Source organism: Lepus europaeus, chromosome 10, assembly GCF_033115175.1.
Source record: "Lepus europaeus isolate LE1 chromosome 10, mLepTim1.pri, whole genome shotgun sequence".
Taxonomy (NCBI): Eukaryota; Metazoa; Chordata; class Mammalia; order Lagomorpha; family Leporidae; genus Lepus; species Lepus europaeus.
Window position 1 is genome coordinate 95,209,569 of NC_084836.1, and position 15,383 is coordinate 95,224,951.

At 45.7% G+C, this 15,383-nt stretch overlaps 1 protein-coding gene across 7 annotated transcripts in view; it reads right to left on the reverse strand.

Moving 5' to 3' along the window:
- Positions 1-15,142, reverse strand: part of SHLD1 (shieldin complex subunit 1) — a 121,309-nt gene extending 106,167 nt beyond the window's left edge. For 6 of the 7 annotated variants that reach the window (XR_009867084.1, XR_009867083.1, XM_062203889.1 and 3 more), the window contains exons 1-2: positions 8,652-8,717; positions 4,602-4,783 (exon numbers count right to left, since the gene is read on the reverse strand). Coding sequence is in view for 5 of the 7 variants with exons in the window: in XM_062203889.1 (XP_062059873.1) it covers positions 4,602-4,779 (178 nt within the window). In the remaining 2 variants the exon portion in view is untranslated. Of the gene's footprint in view, positions 1-4,601; positions 4,784-8,651; positions 8,718-15,072 lie in introns of those variants that run through there. The other variant, XM_062203890.1, reaches the window with a different exon arrangement.
- Positions 15,143-15,383: the final 241 nt, after the last annotated feature.

Below are 15,383 nucleotides of genomic sequence, written 5' to 3' on the forward strand. Positions count from 1 at the left end.
GCTTCTCTGAGTGAGGATCCGGCCAGGCACAGACCAGTGCAATTACTTTAAATGTCTACCTAACTAGCAATCTTTGACTGAATTTACCCATCCCTAACTCAATTTTCAACAACATAGAACAACAAACAAACCAAAAACAGCCCATTTCCTTGGGAACAGAATGTGTTAAGAATCTGAAACAGGGGCCAGCACCGCGGCTCACTAGGCTAATCCTCCGCCTGCAGCGCCGGCACACCAGGTTCTAGTCCCAGTTGGGGCGCCGGATTCTGTCCCGGTTGCTCCTCTTCCAGGCCAGTTCTCTGCTGTGGCCTGGGAGTGCAGTGGAGGATGGCCCAAGTGCTTGGGCCCTGCACCTCATGGGAGACCAGGAGAAGCACCTGGCTCTTGCCTTCGGATCAGCGGGGTGCGCCGGCCACAGCATGCCAGCCACGGTGGCCATTGGAGGGTGAACCAACGACAAAGGAAGACCTTTCTCTCTGTCTCTCTCTCTCACTGTCCACTCTGCCTGTCAAAAAAATAAATAAATAAATAGAATCTGAAACAGAATGGAAGCCATCAGGATACCAACAGTGATCAATGTGAAGGTAGGCATGTGTGTGTGCAAGCAACAGATGCAAAGTTATTAGAACCAAGTTAAAACATTGATAAGAGCCTGCTGAAGAGCTATAGAAGACAACAGAAGCCAACAACTACCTATAAATATGCAGTGATGGGAAGAAAATTGAGTCAAATGGAATGAAAGAAAAATAGATTCCTAAATGTAAAATGAAAAACCCAGGTCCCCAGGGTTTTGAGTATTTTGAGAAACCTGAGGTGGAAAATGGCTGGACCCTTGGAACTGGCACTGTGGCCTAGCAGGTTAAGTGACTACCTGTGACACCAGCATCCCATATGAATGCCAGTTAGAGTCCCAGCTGCTCTGCTTCCAATCCAGCTTCCTGCTAGTGGGCCTGGCAAAGCAGCGGAAGATGGCCCAAGTGCTTGGGCCCCTGCTGTCCATGTGGGAGACCTGGATGGAGTTCCAGGATACTGGCTTTGGCCTGGCCCAGCTCCTACAACTAAGGCCACTTGGGGAGTGACTCAGTGGATGGAAGATCTCTCTCTCTCTCTCTCTCTCTCTCTAACTCTGCCTTTCAAATAAACAAATAAATCTTAATAAAATAAAATAAGGAAATGGTTGGATCCAAGTAAATCAGGCTGGACTATCAGAACAGTGCCCAGTCTCAGAGTTTAGGGCTGTCTGCCTCAAGTTCATTGCTTGGTGATGACCAGATTACCAGCAACAACCTCTCCTAATTTGCTTTTATAAATAATCCCTCACAAAAGGTAGCATTTCAGGGACATCAGAGAGCCAGGGTTCTCTCCCTCCCTCCTCATGTTCCCCTCACCCCCACAATCTCCCTTCTACCTGCCCCCTGACTTCTGATATCTCACTACTCCTTTAGGTTAAGGCTACACTTGAGGCTACAGTTGGTTATTTGTATCTTAGTCTAATTTTCAAATTGTTTTGAGAGATTTTGAGAGCAGACTCAAGAAGGCCCTGACCATCTAAGAGGCAGGGAAGAGGCCCAAGCAAGAGGAAGAAGGAAAGAGAGCTGGACCCAGACAGGCAGGGCACACAGTGACTCACCTGGCCATGGAGTGCGTATTATGTACATTTTCTATCTCGGCAGAGAGGGTACAGTTCATGCCACTGAACAATAGTTTACAACTGACTGTGTCAAGTGGCTACAGTTCTGCTGGTCCCCATCAGTCACACATTTTAACTTTTCCTCTGGGGAGCAGAGGAGACCTGACCACCTCCTCTTTCAATACTGACCACACCAGGGGGCTAAGTGTGGGCTTCGCCTAACTCAGTGCTGTGCATGACTCTCCTTTTACATGGAACGTGCCCACGTTATCCAAACCAGCCTTAAGCTACATACAGAGGTTGGAGGGAACAGAGACTTTTTAATGTTATGATGAACTTTAGCCCTAAATCCATATGGGCTTATCTCAATGAAATAATGACATTAAGGGTTAGCATTTGCTCTTTCATTAGTCATACAAGTATTTACTGAGTACCTGCTGTCCTGGAATTCATATACCAGTCGAAGGAGATAAACAAATAAATTAGGGACAGATGTTTGGTGCAGCAGTCAAGGCACTATTTGGGACACCAAATCGAAGTGCCTAGGTTTGAGGCTCGACTCCACTTCCAATTCCAATTTACTGCTACTGTGCACCCTGGGAGGCAGTATATGATGGCTTCAGTACTGGAGTCCCTGCCACCCATGTGGGAGACTGGGACTGAATTTTGGACTCCCAGCTTCAACCTGGCCAAGCCATGGCTCTTGTAGGCATTTGGGAACCAAATCAATGAATGGAAAATCTCTTTCTGTCTCTGTCTCTGTCTCCGTCTGTGTGTGTGCTTCTCTCTCTGCCCTTCAAATAAATAAAAGTTTAATAAAGAATTGACAAACAAATGCAAAGGGTATCAATGGCGCTAAGTGCTATGGAGAAAAAGGAAGCTGGGCAGGAGTGTCAGCGAGAGGTGGGGTAGCTGTTACCCAAACACAGGAGGCAAAGGTAGCCCTCCCTGGGAAATGAGCATACAAGGCAGAAGCAGGTTTCTGCTGTGGCAGAGGCACAGCTGGGAGGCTGGAGCCCAGTGAGGGAGTGGAAAATGGTGGGAGATAAGGTCAGAAAGGCAGCAGGTGCCCAGCCCAGAGAACATGCGTACTTTAAGAAGGACTCTGACACTTGCTCTGAGTCAGATGAGAAGCCCTATCTGATTTATATTTGAAAGTATCCTTCTGGTTGCTGTGCTAGGAAGAGCTTTTTGGGGGATAAGAACAGATGCAGAAAAGCTAGTGAGGAGGCTGTAATACTAATGCATAAAAGGGATGACAGTGGCTTGGATCAGAGTGGTAGAAGTGGAATTGGAATTGGCCAAGATAGTTTAAACTCTACATTTATTCTAATGGTAGAGTTGGAACAATTTGCGGATGAGCTGGACGTGAACCTTAAGAGAAAAAAGAAGTGAGGATGACTCCCAGATTTTTGCTAAGTGAACAGAAGAAGGCAAATGCTTTTTTGAACCAAGAAAGCCTCAAAACACAGGTACATATTGGCGGGGGAGGGCTTGGGAGGAGATGGAAGAATTACAAATTTGGTTTAGGATATGCCAGGTTTAAGAAGTCCAACAGATATCAAGTGATGATGTCAAGTACACAGATGGTCTAAATGTCAGGCTACAGGTCCAAGCTGGAGATAGAAATTTGGAACTGAGCAAGGTACTAAGGGCATTTAAGGTCCCCATATTGGATAAGATCGCTCAGGGAGTGATGACAAGAGAAGCAATTTGAGAACTCAGTTCTGAAGTTCTCCAACATTAAAGGCTGAAGAGATAAGGAGGATCCAGCAACAGAGAGTGAGAACAAGAAAAGTGAGAATCATGAGAGGCTACCTCCCAGAAGCCCAGAGAAGAAAAAAGATTCAGAAAGAAGACGGTCAGGGCCTGCACTGTGGTACAGTGGGTAAAGCCACAGCCTGTAGTGCCAGCATCCCATATGGGTGCCAGTTCAAGTCCCGGCTGCTCCACTTCTGATCCAGCTCTCTGCTATGGCCTGGGAAAGCAGTAGAAGATGGCCCAAGTGCTTGGGCCCCTGCACCCACATGGGAGACCCGGAAGAAGCTCCTAGATCCTGGCTTCAGATTGGCGCAGCTCTGGCTGTTGCAGCCATCTAGGGAGTGAACCAGCAGATGGAAGACCTCTCTCTCTCCACCTCTCTCTGTGACTCTGTCTTTCAAATAAATAAAATAAATCTTTAAAAAAAAAAAATGCCAATAACAATATTGACTGAGCACCATGCAAACACTGTGATGAGTAATTCATTTTGCCCCTGAGTAAAACCTAATTCCAGCATCGCTGTTGTGTAGATGACTCTGGAGCTTAGAAGGGAAGTGGCAGGCCCTAAATCATAAAGCCAGGAGCAGCAGAGCTGAACATTAACCCAGCTTTGTGGACCTCAAGATTGGGCAACAAAGGGATGAGAGATGGGCTTTACAAACAGAGGTGGTCACTGCCTCCTGCAGGAAATTAGCACGAGGCCTCAGGAACAGACTTTTTGGCAATTCAATCAGAAAAACTTACACAGATGTTGTTACTTAAACCTAGAGTGTACTTCACAAAAGGAATACTGAATATGGTCGTCAGCCGTAACCCATAACAGGCCCACACTGCTATTTTCTGTAGTTTCGAAAGAACAAAATACCACAAACAATTCTGCCATCTCCTTGTTGTGGGCGGTGTCTCCCTGCCTCTGAATGCATTTGGATGGAGATCAGAAAGGGAGCAGGAGATGGAAAAAAAAAAAAAAACAAAAAAAAAAACTGTGGGAAACAGCTCCTTGTCACTGTCACACCAGGGAAGCTGTCCTTTGAAGTCCCCCCACCCCTGCCCCAACAGCTTTGCTTAGGTTAAGTTGCTTTTCTACCTAAGACAACAAATCATTCCTTAGAGACCTGCTGTTGGAAGAGATGGAAACCAACCAGCGCACAGCTGTGTGTTTGCCAAGTTTTCCATTTGCTGTTATTTTGTTCTAAACTCTGCTTTTTACCTGGATCCACATCAGAAGAGCAAGGAAAAGAATGGAATTCCACAGAGCTGAAAGTCTCGCTGTCGGGCTCCTGGCGGGATCTCTGCAGCACATAATCTCTGATGTCACAGGCAGATGGTAGGTCCAGTACACAGCTCTCCTGGGACTGGCTACCTGGGGTGGCTTCCTGGGCCTCCATAGTCCTACCATAGGAAAAAAAAAAAAAAGAAAACAAAACAGAACACTTCAATACAGAAGACGCTACATGTCATGAGCCTTCACATGAACCACAGCTTGAAGAATCTTTGAGATCAAACAGCAGCAAGAACCAATGGTCTTCCTTGTCTGCTTTCACTCAGAAATTTGTTTACCATGTTTTTTCATTCTTTGAAAGAAGTACCCAGAGCATAAGGAAGTCACTAATAATTTCAGCTGGGAAATAAGCTGCATTTTTTTGAAAGGGGGAAAATTCAATCATAGAGCATGCCCACCCCCAACAGACATAAAAAACTACCCAACACTGTGATTCAAGGGCTAGAAGAATGTTTGAGGATGACAAGGGGAGACGTCCATGATATAATAAATGGTTAAGATGCCATTTGGGATGCCCATTAATGAAGTGCCTGGGTTTGAGTGCTGGCCCCACTTTTGATTCCAGCTTCCTGACAATGCTCACCCTGGGAGGCATCAGGTAATAGCTCAAGTACTTGGGTCCCTGCCACACTGATAAGAGATCAAGATTGAATTTCAGGGGCCAGCGCTGTGATGTAGCAGGTGAAGCGGCAGCTGGCAGTGCCGGCATCCCAGATGGGTGCCAGTTCAAGTCTTGGCGAATCCATTTCCAATCCAGCTCTCTGCCATGGCCCTGGGAAAGAAGTAGAAGATGGCCCAAGCCCTTGGATGCCTGCACCCACATGGGAGACCCGGAAGAAGCTCCTGGCTCCTGGCTTCAGATCAGCACAGCTCCGGTCGTTCGTTGCGAACTAGCAGATAGAAGATATCTCTCTCTCTCTCTCTCTCTCTCTCTCCCTCTGTAACTCTGTCTTCAAATAAATAAGTCAATCTTTTTTTTTTTTTGGACTGGCAGAGTGGACAGTGAGCGAGAGAGAGACAGAGAGAAAGGTCTTCCTTCTGTTGGTTCACCCCACAAATGGCCATTATGGCCGGTGCTGCACCGATCCGAAGCCAGGAGCCAGGTGCTTCCTCCTGGTCTCCCATGCAGGTGCAGGGCCCAAGGATTTGGGCCATCCTCCACTGCATTCCTGGGCCACAGCAGAGAGCTGGACTGGAAGAGGAGCAACTGGGACAGAATCCAGCGCTCCGACCGGGATTAGAACCTGGTGTGCTGGCGCTGCAGGCAGAGGATTAGGCTATTGAGCCACGGCGCTGGCCCAAGTCAATCTTTTTTTTAAAAAAAAAGATTGAATTTCAGGCTCCTGGCCCTGTCCTGGCTCACCCCTGACTATTGCAAGCATTTGGGGAATCAACCAGTGGATGGGAGCTCTATCTCTGCCTGTCTCTGTCTCTGTCTGTCTCTGCTCTTCAATTAAAAAAAAGAAATATCATGTGCAGGATGTGTATATGTGTATGTGTGTGTGCAGTACAGAGACATAAAGGTAGGGGGACAAAAAAAGCCAGTTGAGTAGATCCCAAGTGAATTTCAGAGGTTATCTGGGAAGGGAGATTACAGGTGAATTGCATTCTCCTCTGTGGCCTACTCAAACATGCATTCAGTTGATTATTCAACTGGCCAGGCCCGGTGCCAGGCCCTGGGATACAAAGGTGAATGTCATAGACTCTCCCCTCCAAGAGCTCACAGTTTGGGGTTTTCCAGACACAGAGACACATCATATCAACAGAGTGAGTCAGGACAGAGAAGTTTCCCAAAAGGAACAGAGGACTTTCTGGAGGAGGTTCTCTCCAGGTGTTGGAGAGGCTAGGCCACAGCATGAACATGAGAAAAGCTGGTGTGGACAACCCCTAGTGGCATGGGGAGTTGAGACTTTACTGTGATGAGAGTCAAGGAGAGGTCATATACTGAGCAAGCGAGGAGGGACAAACCTTGTGATGTCTGCTGGACGGCCTGCAGTCCTCCTCCTCCTGCACCAGCCCTGGGAAGGCCAGCAAGGCCTCATTGCTGTCAGCAACTTGGATATAAAATTCTCTCTCTGAGCTCCAAAGACCACAAGGGTAACTGGCTGAATTTGGCATTGGGACATTTGTCTAAAATTAGATGTCCCCTACCCTTCCTGGGCCTGTGTCCATTTGTGTGGCATTAGATTCTCTACTAGAGGGCTCTTTGCAATACATATAGCCCTGGCCACTGTCTATGAAATACACACCTGGAGAGACCCTCTGCTACTCTTGTCTCATAAGATGCTGTCATCAGGGCTGGCGCTGTGGCATAGTGGGTAAGGCCACCGCTTGCAATGCGCAGCTCCAGCCATCGCGTCCAATTGGAGAGTGAACTAGTGGATGGAAGACCTCTCTCTCTCTCTCTGCCTCTCTTCTCTCTGTGTAACTCTGACTTTCAAATAAATAAATGAATCTTTAAAAAAAAAGATGCTGTCTTCAATAAATCTGATAGCCACCACCGATGAATACCATGGACCGCTATACCCCATGCAGAGGGGTGGCATGGTCAGATCTGCAGATCTGACAGCTGGATAACAAGTGGATCTGCAGGGCTTAAGCCTGCTTAATTTTGAGCAGGTAAGCTCATAACCAGCAAGAATGCATTCACCTGCAGTGGTCCAGGTGCTAGAGGAAAGGCATGTGACTTAGGTAAGGACCTGTGGATCAACAGCAGGGAAGAGGTTAAGAATATGTTTTGGGTGTAAGTAGGGGTGAACATGTGGCCCAGCGGTGAAGCTGCTGGTTAGGATGCACACATTCCACTGCTCAATACCCAGCTCGGGCTCCTGACTCCAGTTTCCTGCTAATGCAGATTCTGGGAGGCAGCAGTGGTGGCTCGAGTAGTTGGGTCCCTGCCACCCATGTAAGAGACCTGGATTGAGTTCCTGGCTCCTGGCTTCAGCTCTCCTGGTCACTGCAGACATTTAGGGAGTGAACCAGCAGATAGGAGCACTCTCTAAATATATATCAAATAAATTTTAAAAGCTTACAAAGTTTTTTTTTTCTTTTTAAAAGAATATATTTAGAAACTAAAATGAGACTAGAACCTAACAACTAAATGGAGAAAGAGGATAAAGAGCAGGTGAAGGGTGAGTATTGTGGCCCAGTGGATTAGGCCACCACTTAGATGCCAGCATCCCATACCAGAATGCCAGTTTGAGTCCTGGCTGCTTTGCTTCTGATCCAGCATCCTGCTATGCATCCTGGGAGGCAGCAAGTAATGACTCGAGTGCTTGGATTCCTGCCACCCAATGGGAGGCCTAGACGGAGTTCTGAGAGCCTGGCTTCTGCCTGGCACAGCCTTGGCTGTTGCAGGCATTCGTGGAGTGAACCAGCAGATGAAAAACCCCCCTCTCTCTCTCTCTCTCAATCTCTCTCTCGATCTCTCTCTGCCTTTCAAGTAGATGAAAATGAATAAATTAACATTTTTAAAATTTTCTTTTAAAAAAATAAAAAAAGCAGAGCTGAGAGTCAAGAAGGAAAGAGTTTTGGTGATCAGCTGCATTATCAACTGAGTTAAAGAAGATAAGAGAAGGAATAGTTTGGGAGAAGGCAGTATTCCAAATTAAGGAATGTTATGTAGCTGTTAAAATGACAGAACTTGAGAGATCCGAGAGGCACATGTCTGAATGAAGGAAGCAATTCTGGGGAACATGAGCAGTACCATATTAAGAACAGCTCATATTTACAAAGTGCCTGATAGGTCCCAGGTGCCATGAGCTTTATCTGCAATACCCCTATGAGGCAGGAAATCCTATTGTTACCCTCATTTACACTCAGACTCAGTCACAGAGAGAAGTAACTCACCCTAGAAAACATCTAAAAAGCAGCCAAGCCTGGATGAACCCAGCCTCCTATCTCTACACAGCCTCTGGGCTGTAGCCTAAGCCACCGCCTGATTAGGCAAAGACAGGGCTCATAGGAAAACAAACCCACAGAGAAGTCTGGCAGGATCCTTCCCGTTTGAGGACACGCAGTCACATGCTGTTGTGGACATTCGCGCAGGCAGAGTGAGTCAAGGTATCAGTTGATTGCTCCTGAAAGGAGTGGAGTGATCAAGGTTCCCAGAGAGGCAAGAACACCCTGTCTTTTGGCAGCTGCTGTGTTAGTCAGCCAGGCTCAAGGTTTCAGCAAACACCTCTGCAGCAGGCACCTCTGGCTGCCCCTTCTCTCCGCACGTTACCTAACCCTGGGCTCTGGAGGTTTCTGGAAGGTAACAAACAGGTCGGTGAACAATATCAGCACACACCGCCTGCCTGAGAAGGCAGCCATCCGCTGAGGGTGTCACCGCTGATATAAAGCGAAAGGAAACCTTTTGGAAAAGCAGCACAATGATGTAATACCATGTCCTCACTTTTAGAATCACGTGTAAGCAGGGTACTTCAGGAAGTTTGTGGAAAATCGAATTAAAAGATGCATTTATTTTGGGGTAGCCATTTGGCCTAGCAGTTAAGCCACTGCTTGGGCAGTTAAGACACATCCCACATCAGAGTGCTTGGGTTCAAGTCCAAGCTCGGCTTCCTGCTCATGCTCACCCTGGGAGGCAGCAGTGATGCTTCAAGTACACAGGTCCCTGTCACCCACATGGGAGACCCAAATGGAGTTCCAGGCTCCAGGCATCAGCTGGCCCAGCCTGGCCATTGCAGATATCAGGAGAGTGAATCAATAGGCAGGAGTGCTCAATCTCTCTCCCTCCACACCCCTCTCTCACTCTTTTTGATTTTTTGCCCCTCAAATAAGCAAAAGTTTTTTTTTTTTAATTTTCAGTACATTTATTTTGGTGCAAAAAATTTCAAAATCCATGAATTGTTGTTTCACAATTCACATTTTCCTTTTTTTTTTTTTTTTTTTTGGACAGGCAGAGTGGATAGTGAGAGAGAGACAGAGAGAAAGGTCTTCCTTTTGCCGTTGGTTCACCCTCCAATGGCCGCCGCGGTAGGCGCGCTGTGGCCGGCACACCGCGCTGATCTGATGGCAGGAGCCAGGTGCTTATCCTGGTCTCCCATGGGGTGCAGGACCCAAGGACTTGGGCCATCCTCCACTGCACTCCCTGGCCACAGCAGAGAGCTGGCCTGGAAGAGGGACAACCGGGACAGGATCGGTGCCCCGACCGGGACTAGAACCCGGTATGCCGGCGCCGCAAGGCGGAGGATTAGCCTAGTGAGCCGCGGCGCCGGCACAATTCACATTTTCCAAGAACTTTTGGAAGACCCCGCAATACAAGGATTTCAAAATTATTTTGTACCAAAATAAATTTATCCTTTAAGTCCATTTTCCATGAACTTTTTGAAGAAGTACCTTGGTATTAAATGCCATATACATCCCAAATCAAAATAAATAAAGAAATAAAATGCCTACTGAAAGCAGAATCCTTTTTATTATCAAATAAGTATCTCTATGTATCAAGTTCATTGTTGGGGACTCGATGCATTTGCCCAGGAGAAGCGAGCAAAGGGGACAGATGAGATCCTTTCTGCCCCCTGAAATGAGCTGGGCCAGCAAGTAGAATGCAATGATTATCCTGTACCTCTTCAGACATGTTTGTTTTCCACTCTTCACTGTGCTTTCACTATACAGTCTAATACCCTTCTCTAATACTGGGATTGGGCATCAGAAGTCCCTGTGGACAAAAAAGAAAAAAATCTACCTACCAGGAGAAGGCAACCATTCTCTTACTTCTCTGCAGAATCTTTTTTATTTTTTAAGATTTATTTTTATTTATTTTGAAAGGCAGAGAGAGAGAGAGGTGTTTTCCATCTGCCGGTTCACTCCCCAAATGGACACAAGGGCTAGGGCTAGGCTAGGCCAAAGCCAGGAGCCAGAGCTTCTCCCAGGTCTCCCATTGTGAGTGCAGGGGCCCAAGCACTTGGGCCATCTTCAGCTGCTTTCTCAGGCACAGCAGAAGGGAGCAAGATTGAAGTGGAGCAGCCAGGACTCAAACCGGCACCCATATGGGATGCTGGCCTCGCAGGCAGAGGCTTTACGCACAATGCCACAATGCCAGGCCCCCTGCAGAATCTTACAGACAAAATTCCAGCAGGGGCCATACAGAAGAAGTAATTTAACTTTTTTTTAGCTAATTTTTTTTTTAAATTAAGGCACTTTCCATCCCAGTATTGTACATAATTTCCAGATGTAAACAAAGAATTATACAATGAACAACCACATAGCTGCCACCTCTCCTTCCCAATTAACATTTTACTATGATTTCCTTTATCACACAATCATCCATCTACCCAGCTCTCATCCATTAACCTATCTTTTTAAAAATACACCTGTCTAGGACCAGCACTGTGGTATAGTAGGTTAATCATCTGCCTGTGACACCAGCATCCCATATGGATGCCAGTTTCACTGCCAACTGCTCCTCTTCCAATACAGCTCTCTGCTTATGTCTTGGGAAAGCAGTGGAAGATAGCCCAAGTCCTTAGGCCTCTGCACCCACGTGCGAGATCTGGAAGAAGCTCCTGGCTCCTGGCTTTGGATCAGCCCAGCTCTAGCCATATGGCCATTTGGGAAGTGAATCAGCAGATGGAAGACCTCTCTTTGCCTCTCCTCTCTCTGTGTAAATCTGACTTGCAAATAAATAAATAAATCTTAAGAAAAAAAAAAAAGAAAGAAACCCAGGTTTGAACTCCAGCTGTCACTTTTTTGGCTGTGTCACCTTGCACATGTCACTTAACATCGGCATCTTCATTTGTAAAAATGGTTATCATCTATCTATCTATATGAGTAAATGTAAATGGGACAACATAATTAGTAAACCTGGAACATGTTATTTTGGAGTTTCTTGTACTTATGTTGCAAATTTTTCTGAAGGTATAAAATTACATCAAAATAAAAAGTTGTAAAGTATGAAAACTTTGTGACACCTGCTATCCGCACAGCTGGTCTACCTCCTCCACAAATTCTCAAAAGAGCCTAAAATTGGCTCATTTCTTCAACTTCACCAGCTCACCCACTCCACTCCATAACTTCCAGAAACTCCTTCTTCCAACGCCCTGTTTCAGAAGTCCTTCTCCTGACTCCCTCACCTCTTGGCCTGTTCCTATCCTGCATCTCCAGGTAGACTTCCTTGCAGCTTGGCTTGAGGCCTGTGCTCGCCTTCCTCTTCCTCCTCTGAGACACTAACAGCCACCCAGAAACTTTGCCCCAGCCCAGCTGGCCCGAGCTCAGTGGTCTTGCATCTCCTGTATAACTCAGCTACAAAATGGAAGAGGAGCAAATACCTCCCAATACACTCTTTTTACCCTGACATCAAAGCCAGATAAATATCACAAGAAAACCAGAGACCAATAGGATAAACATAAAAAGGCATCAGCATAGCACTAAAACATTAAATCTAGCAACATAAAAAAATACACCATGACTAAGCAGGACTAATCCCAGGAATTCAGTTATTTTAATATCCAAAAATCAATGTAAAAAAAAAATCAATGTAAAACACTATCTTAGTAAAATAAAGAAAAAAACAACACACACACACACACACACAAGCATTTGACAAATTCAAGCACCCTTTCATAATGAAAGCACTTAACAAACAAGAACTAAAAGGAAACCTCCCCAACCTGACAAGGGGCATTTCTGAAAACCCCATAGCCAGCATCATACTTCATAGTAAAGATGGAAAGCTTTCCCCTTGTGATCAGAAACAAGATAAGGAATGCTGATCGTGCCATTTCAGCTTTGTACTGCAGGCTTTAGCCAAGACAATTAGTTTCGAAAATGAAATAAAAGGCACTCAAGTCAGAAAGCCAGCAATTAAACTACCGCTATTAGCAAAAAGAAACAAAAATGATGTCACATATAGAAATCCCAAGGACTCTACTAAAAAAGAACTAGCAGAACTAATAAGTTAAACGACATTGCAGGATGTAGGATCTTTACTTAAAAAAAAAAAAATTATATTTCCGTACAGTAAAAAAATAATCTGAAAATAACATTTAAAACATAATTCCAGGCTGGCGCCGCGGCTCACTAGGCTAATCCTCCGCCTGCGGCGCCAGCACCCTGGGGTCTAGTCCCGGTCAGGGCGCCGGATTCTGTCCTGGTTGCTCCTCTTCCAGTCTAGCTCTCTGCTATGGCCCAGGAAGGCAGTGGAGGATGGCCCAAGTGCTTGGGCTCTGCACCTGCATGGGAGACCCAGGAGGAAGCACCTGGCTCCTGGATTCAGATCGGCCCAGTGCGCCAGTCACAGCATGCCAGCCGTGGTGGCCATTTTGGGGGGTGAACCAATGGAAAAAGGAAGACCTTTCTCTCTGTCTCTCTCTCTCACTAACTCTGCCTGTAAAAAAAAAACAAAAACAAAAACAAAAAAACACCATAATTCCAGGGACTAGCATTGTGGCATGGCAGACTAAGCTGCTAGCAATACCAGCATTCCATATCACAGTACTGGTTCAAGTCTCAGATGTTCCACTTCCCATCCAGCTTCCTGCTAATGTGTCTGGGAAGGCAGAGGAAGATGACCCAAAGATGACCCAAGTACTTGGGCCCCTGACACTCCTGTGGGCAATCCAGATGGAGATCCTGGCTCCTGCCTTCCAACTGACCCAGACCTGGCTGTTATAGCCAATTGGGGAATAAACCAGTAGATGGAAGATCTCTCTCTCTCTCTCTCTGTATCTCTGTATCTCTCTGTTACTCTGACTTTCAAATAAACAAATATTCTTAAAATACAATGCTTAAGAATATATTAAATAAAAGGTACACTGAAAACTAAAAAAGATGTTCAAAATTAAAGACCTAAACGAATGGAAAGCCATTGTATGTTCATAGATCTGACAACTTAATGTTTTAAGTTAGCAATATTCCTAAAATGATCACTGCAATTTTTAGCAATATCTCGGGGTTTTTTTCCCAGAGATTGACAAAACTGTTCCAAAAGTTCGATGGCAGAGCAGGTGTTTGGCACAGTGACCAAGTCGCCACTCGAGGCACCCACATCCCATGATGAAGTGCCTGGTTCAAGTCCCAGCTCCTCTGCTTCCAATACTACTTTCTGTATGTGCAGAGAGGCAGTAGATGGTGGTTCAAGTATGCGGGTCCCTGCCATTCGTGTGGGAGACCCAGATTTATGCTCCAGGTTCCTGGCTTTGGTCTGGTCCTGCCCTGGCTGCCGCAGACTTTTGGGAAGTGAATCAGATGGCAGATGTCTCTGTCTTTCCCCTTCTCTCTGTTGTTTTGCTTTTCAAATAAATAAATCTTTATTTTAAAAAATTCAGTGGAAATGTAAGGGGCCCAGAGTAGCCAAAACAATCTTTAAAATGAACAAACTTAAGAGTCCTATTTTCTGATTTCAAAACCTACTATAAAACTACAGTTACTTGTGGTACTTGATGAGGATAGACTTATAGATCGATGGAACAGAACTAAGTCTAAAGTAAACTCTTACATTTATGGTCAACTCATTTTCCACAGGGAGCCAAGCCGATTTAAAGGAGGGAGGTCAGGCTTTCAACACTGGACAAATGTGTATCTGAGTACAAACACATGAAATGATGCAGGCACTTTGGAAAATAGTTTGGCAGTTCTTCAAAAGGCTAAACACAGAGTTACACTTTGATCTGGCAATTCTACTCCTAGGTGTTTGCCCAAGAGAAATTAAAACATATGGCCACAAGATAACTACACAAACACTCTTAGCTACTTTCTTCATAATAGACAATAAGACAAAGTAGTCCAAATATCCATCGACTGATTAATAGGTGAACAAGATAGAGTACATTCATTAATTGAAACAGCTTTCAGTAATAGAGGAATGAAGTTCTGATACTTGCCATTATGACAATTAAAAACATTACCCTCAGAGAAAGGAGCCAGCCACACAATGCAGGATTCTGTTTGCCCAAATCGGCAAATCTATACCGACAGAAAATAGATCAGCTGCTGCTTAGCACTGAGGGGTCGTGATGAGCGGACAGTGACCGCTAATGGGTGGGGATTTATTTGGGGTGATGGAAAATATTCTAAAATTGGAATGGCTGCACAACTCTGTACAAAAACTCACTGGATTTTACATTCTAAATGAGGAAACCTTACAGCATGTGAAGAGAAATGTCTCCAAAAAGCTGTTTAAAAAAAAAGAAGAGGAGGAACGGAATCTAATCCAGACCCAGCGCCTGTGAATTCCGGAGATTCCCCAAAGGGGAGGCTGCAGCGGCCAAGTGCAGGGGCGGAGGGGACTGAGGAGCCGGCGGGAAATGATCGTGAGCCAGGGGGAGCCGCCATGTCTCCGCTATTCTGAGAGAACGGGACACATCACAGCGACCTCCTCCCGGCCCCCTTCCCTGGGCACTCCCCAGGCCACTGAAATCTGGCACAGAAAACACGTCAGGCTACAATTAACACTCACCGCGCTGCCAACAGCAAGAGGCCGGAACCGGAAGTGGAGGCGCCATCATTGTTTTGGGAAAAGAGAGATTTGAAAAAAATGTCCCCGGAACCATCCTTGCTGTGGGCAGGCAAGAATAATGCAAGCAGGCGCGGCCATCTTAACTGAGGGTACTTGCGGGGCCAGTGAAATTTGCATCCCGTGGTTATTTAGGCAATTTCTAGAGGAGGCTTATTGATAAGTGCGCTTGGTAAGCATCAGAGGAACAGGAAAAATATTTGTAAATATTTTTGAAATTTAAATATTACGTTATAAATAAATTATTATACATA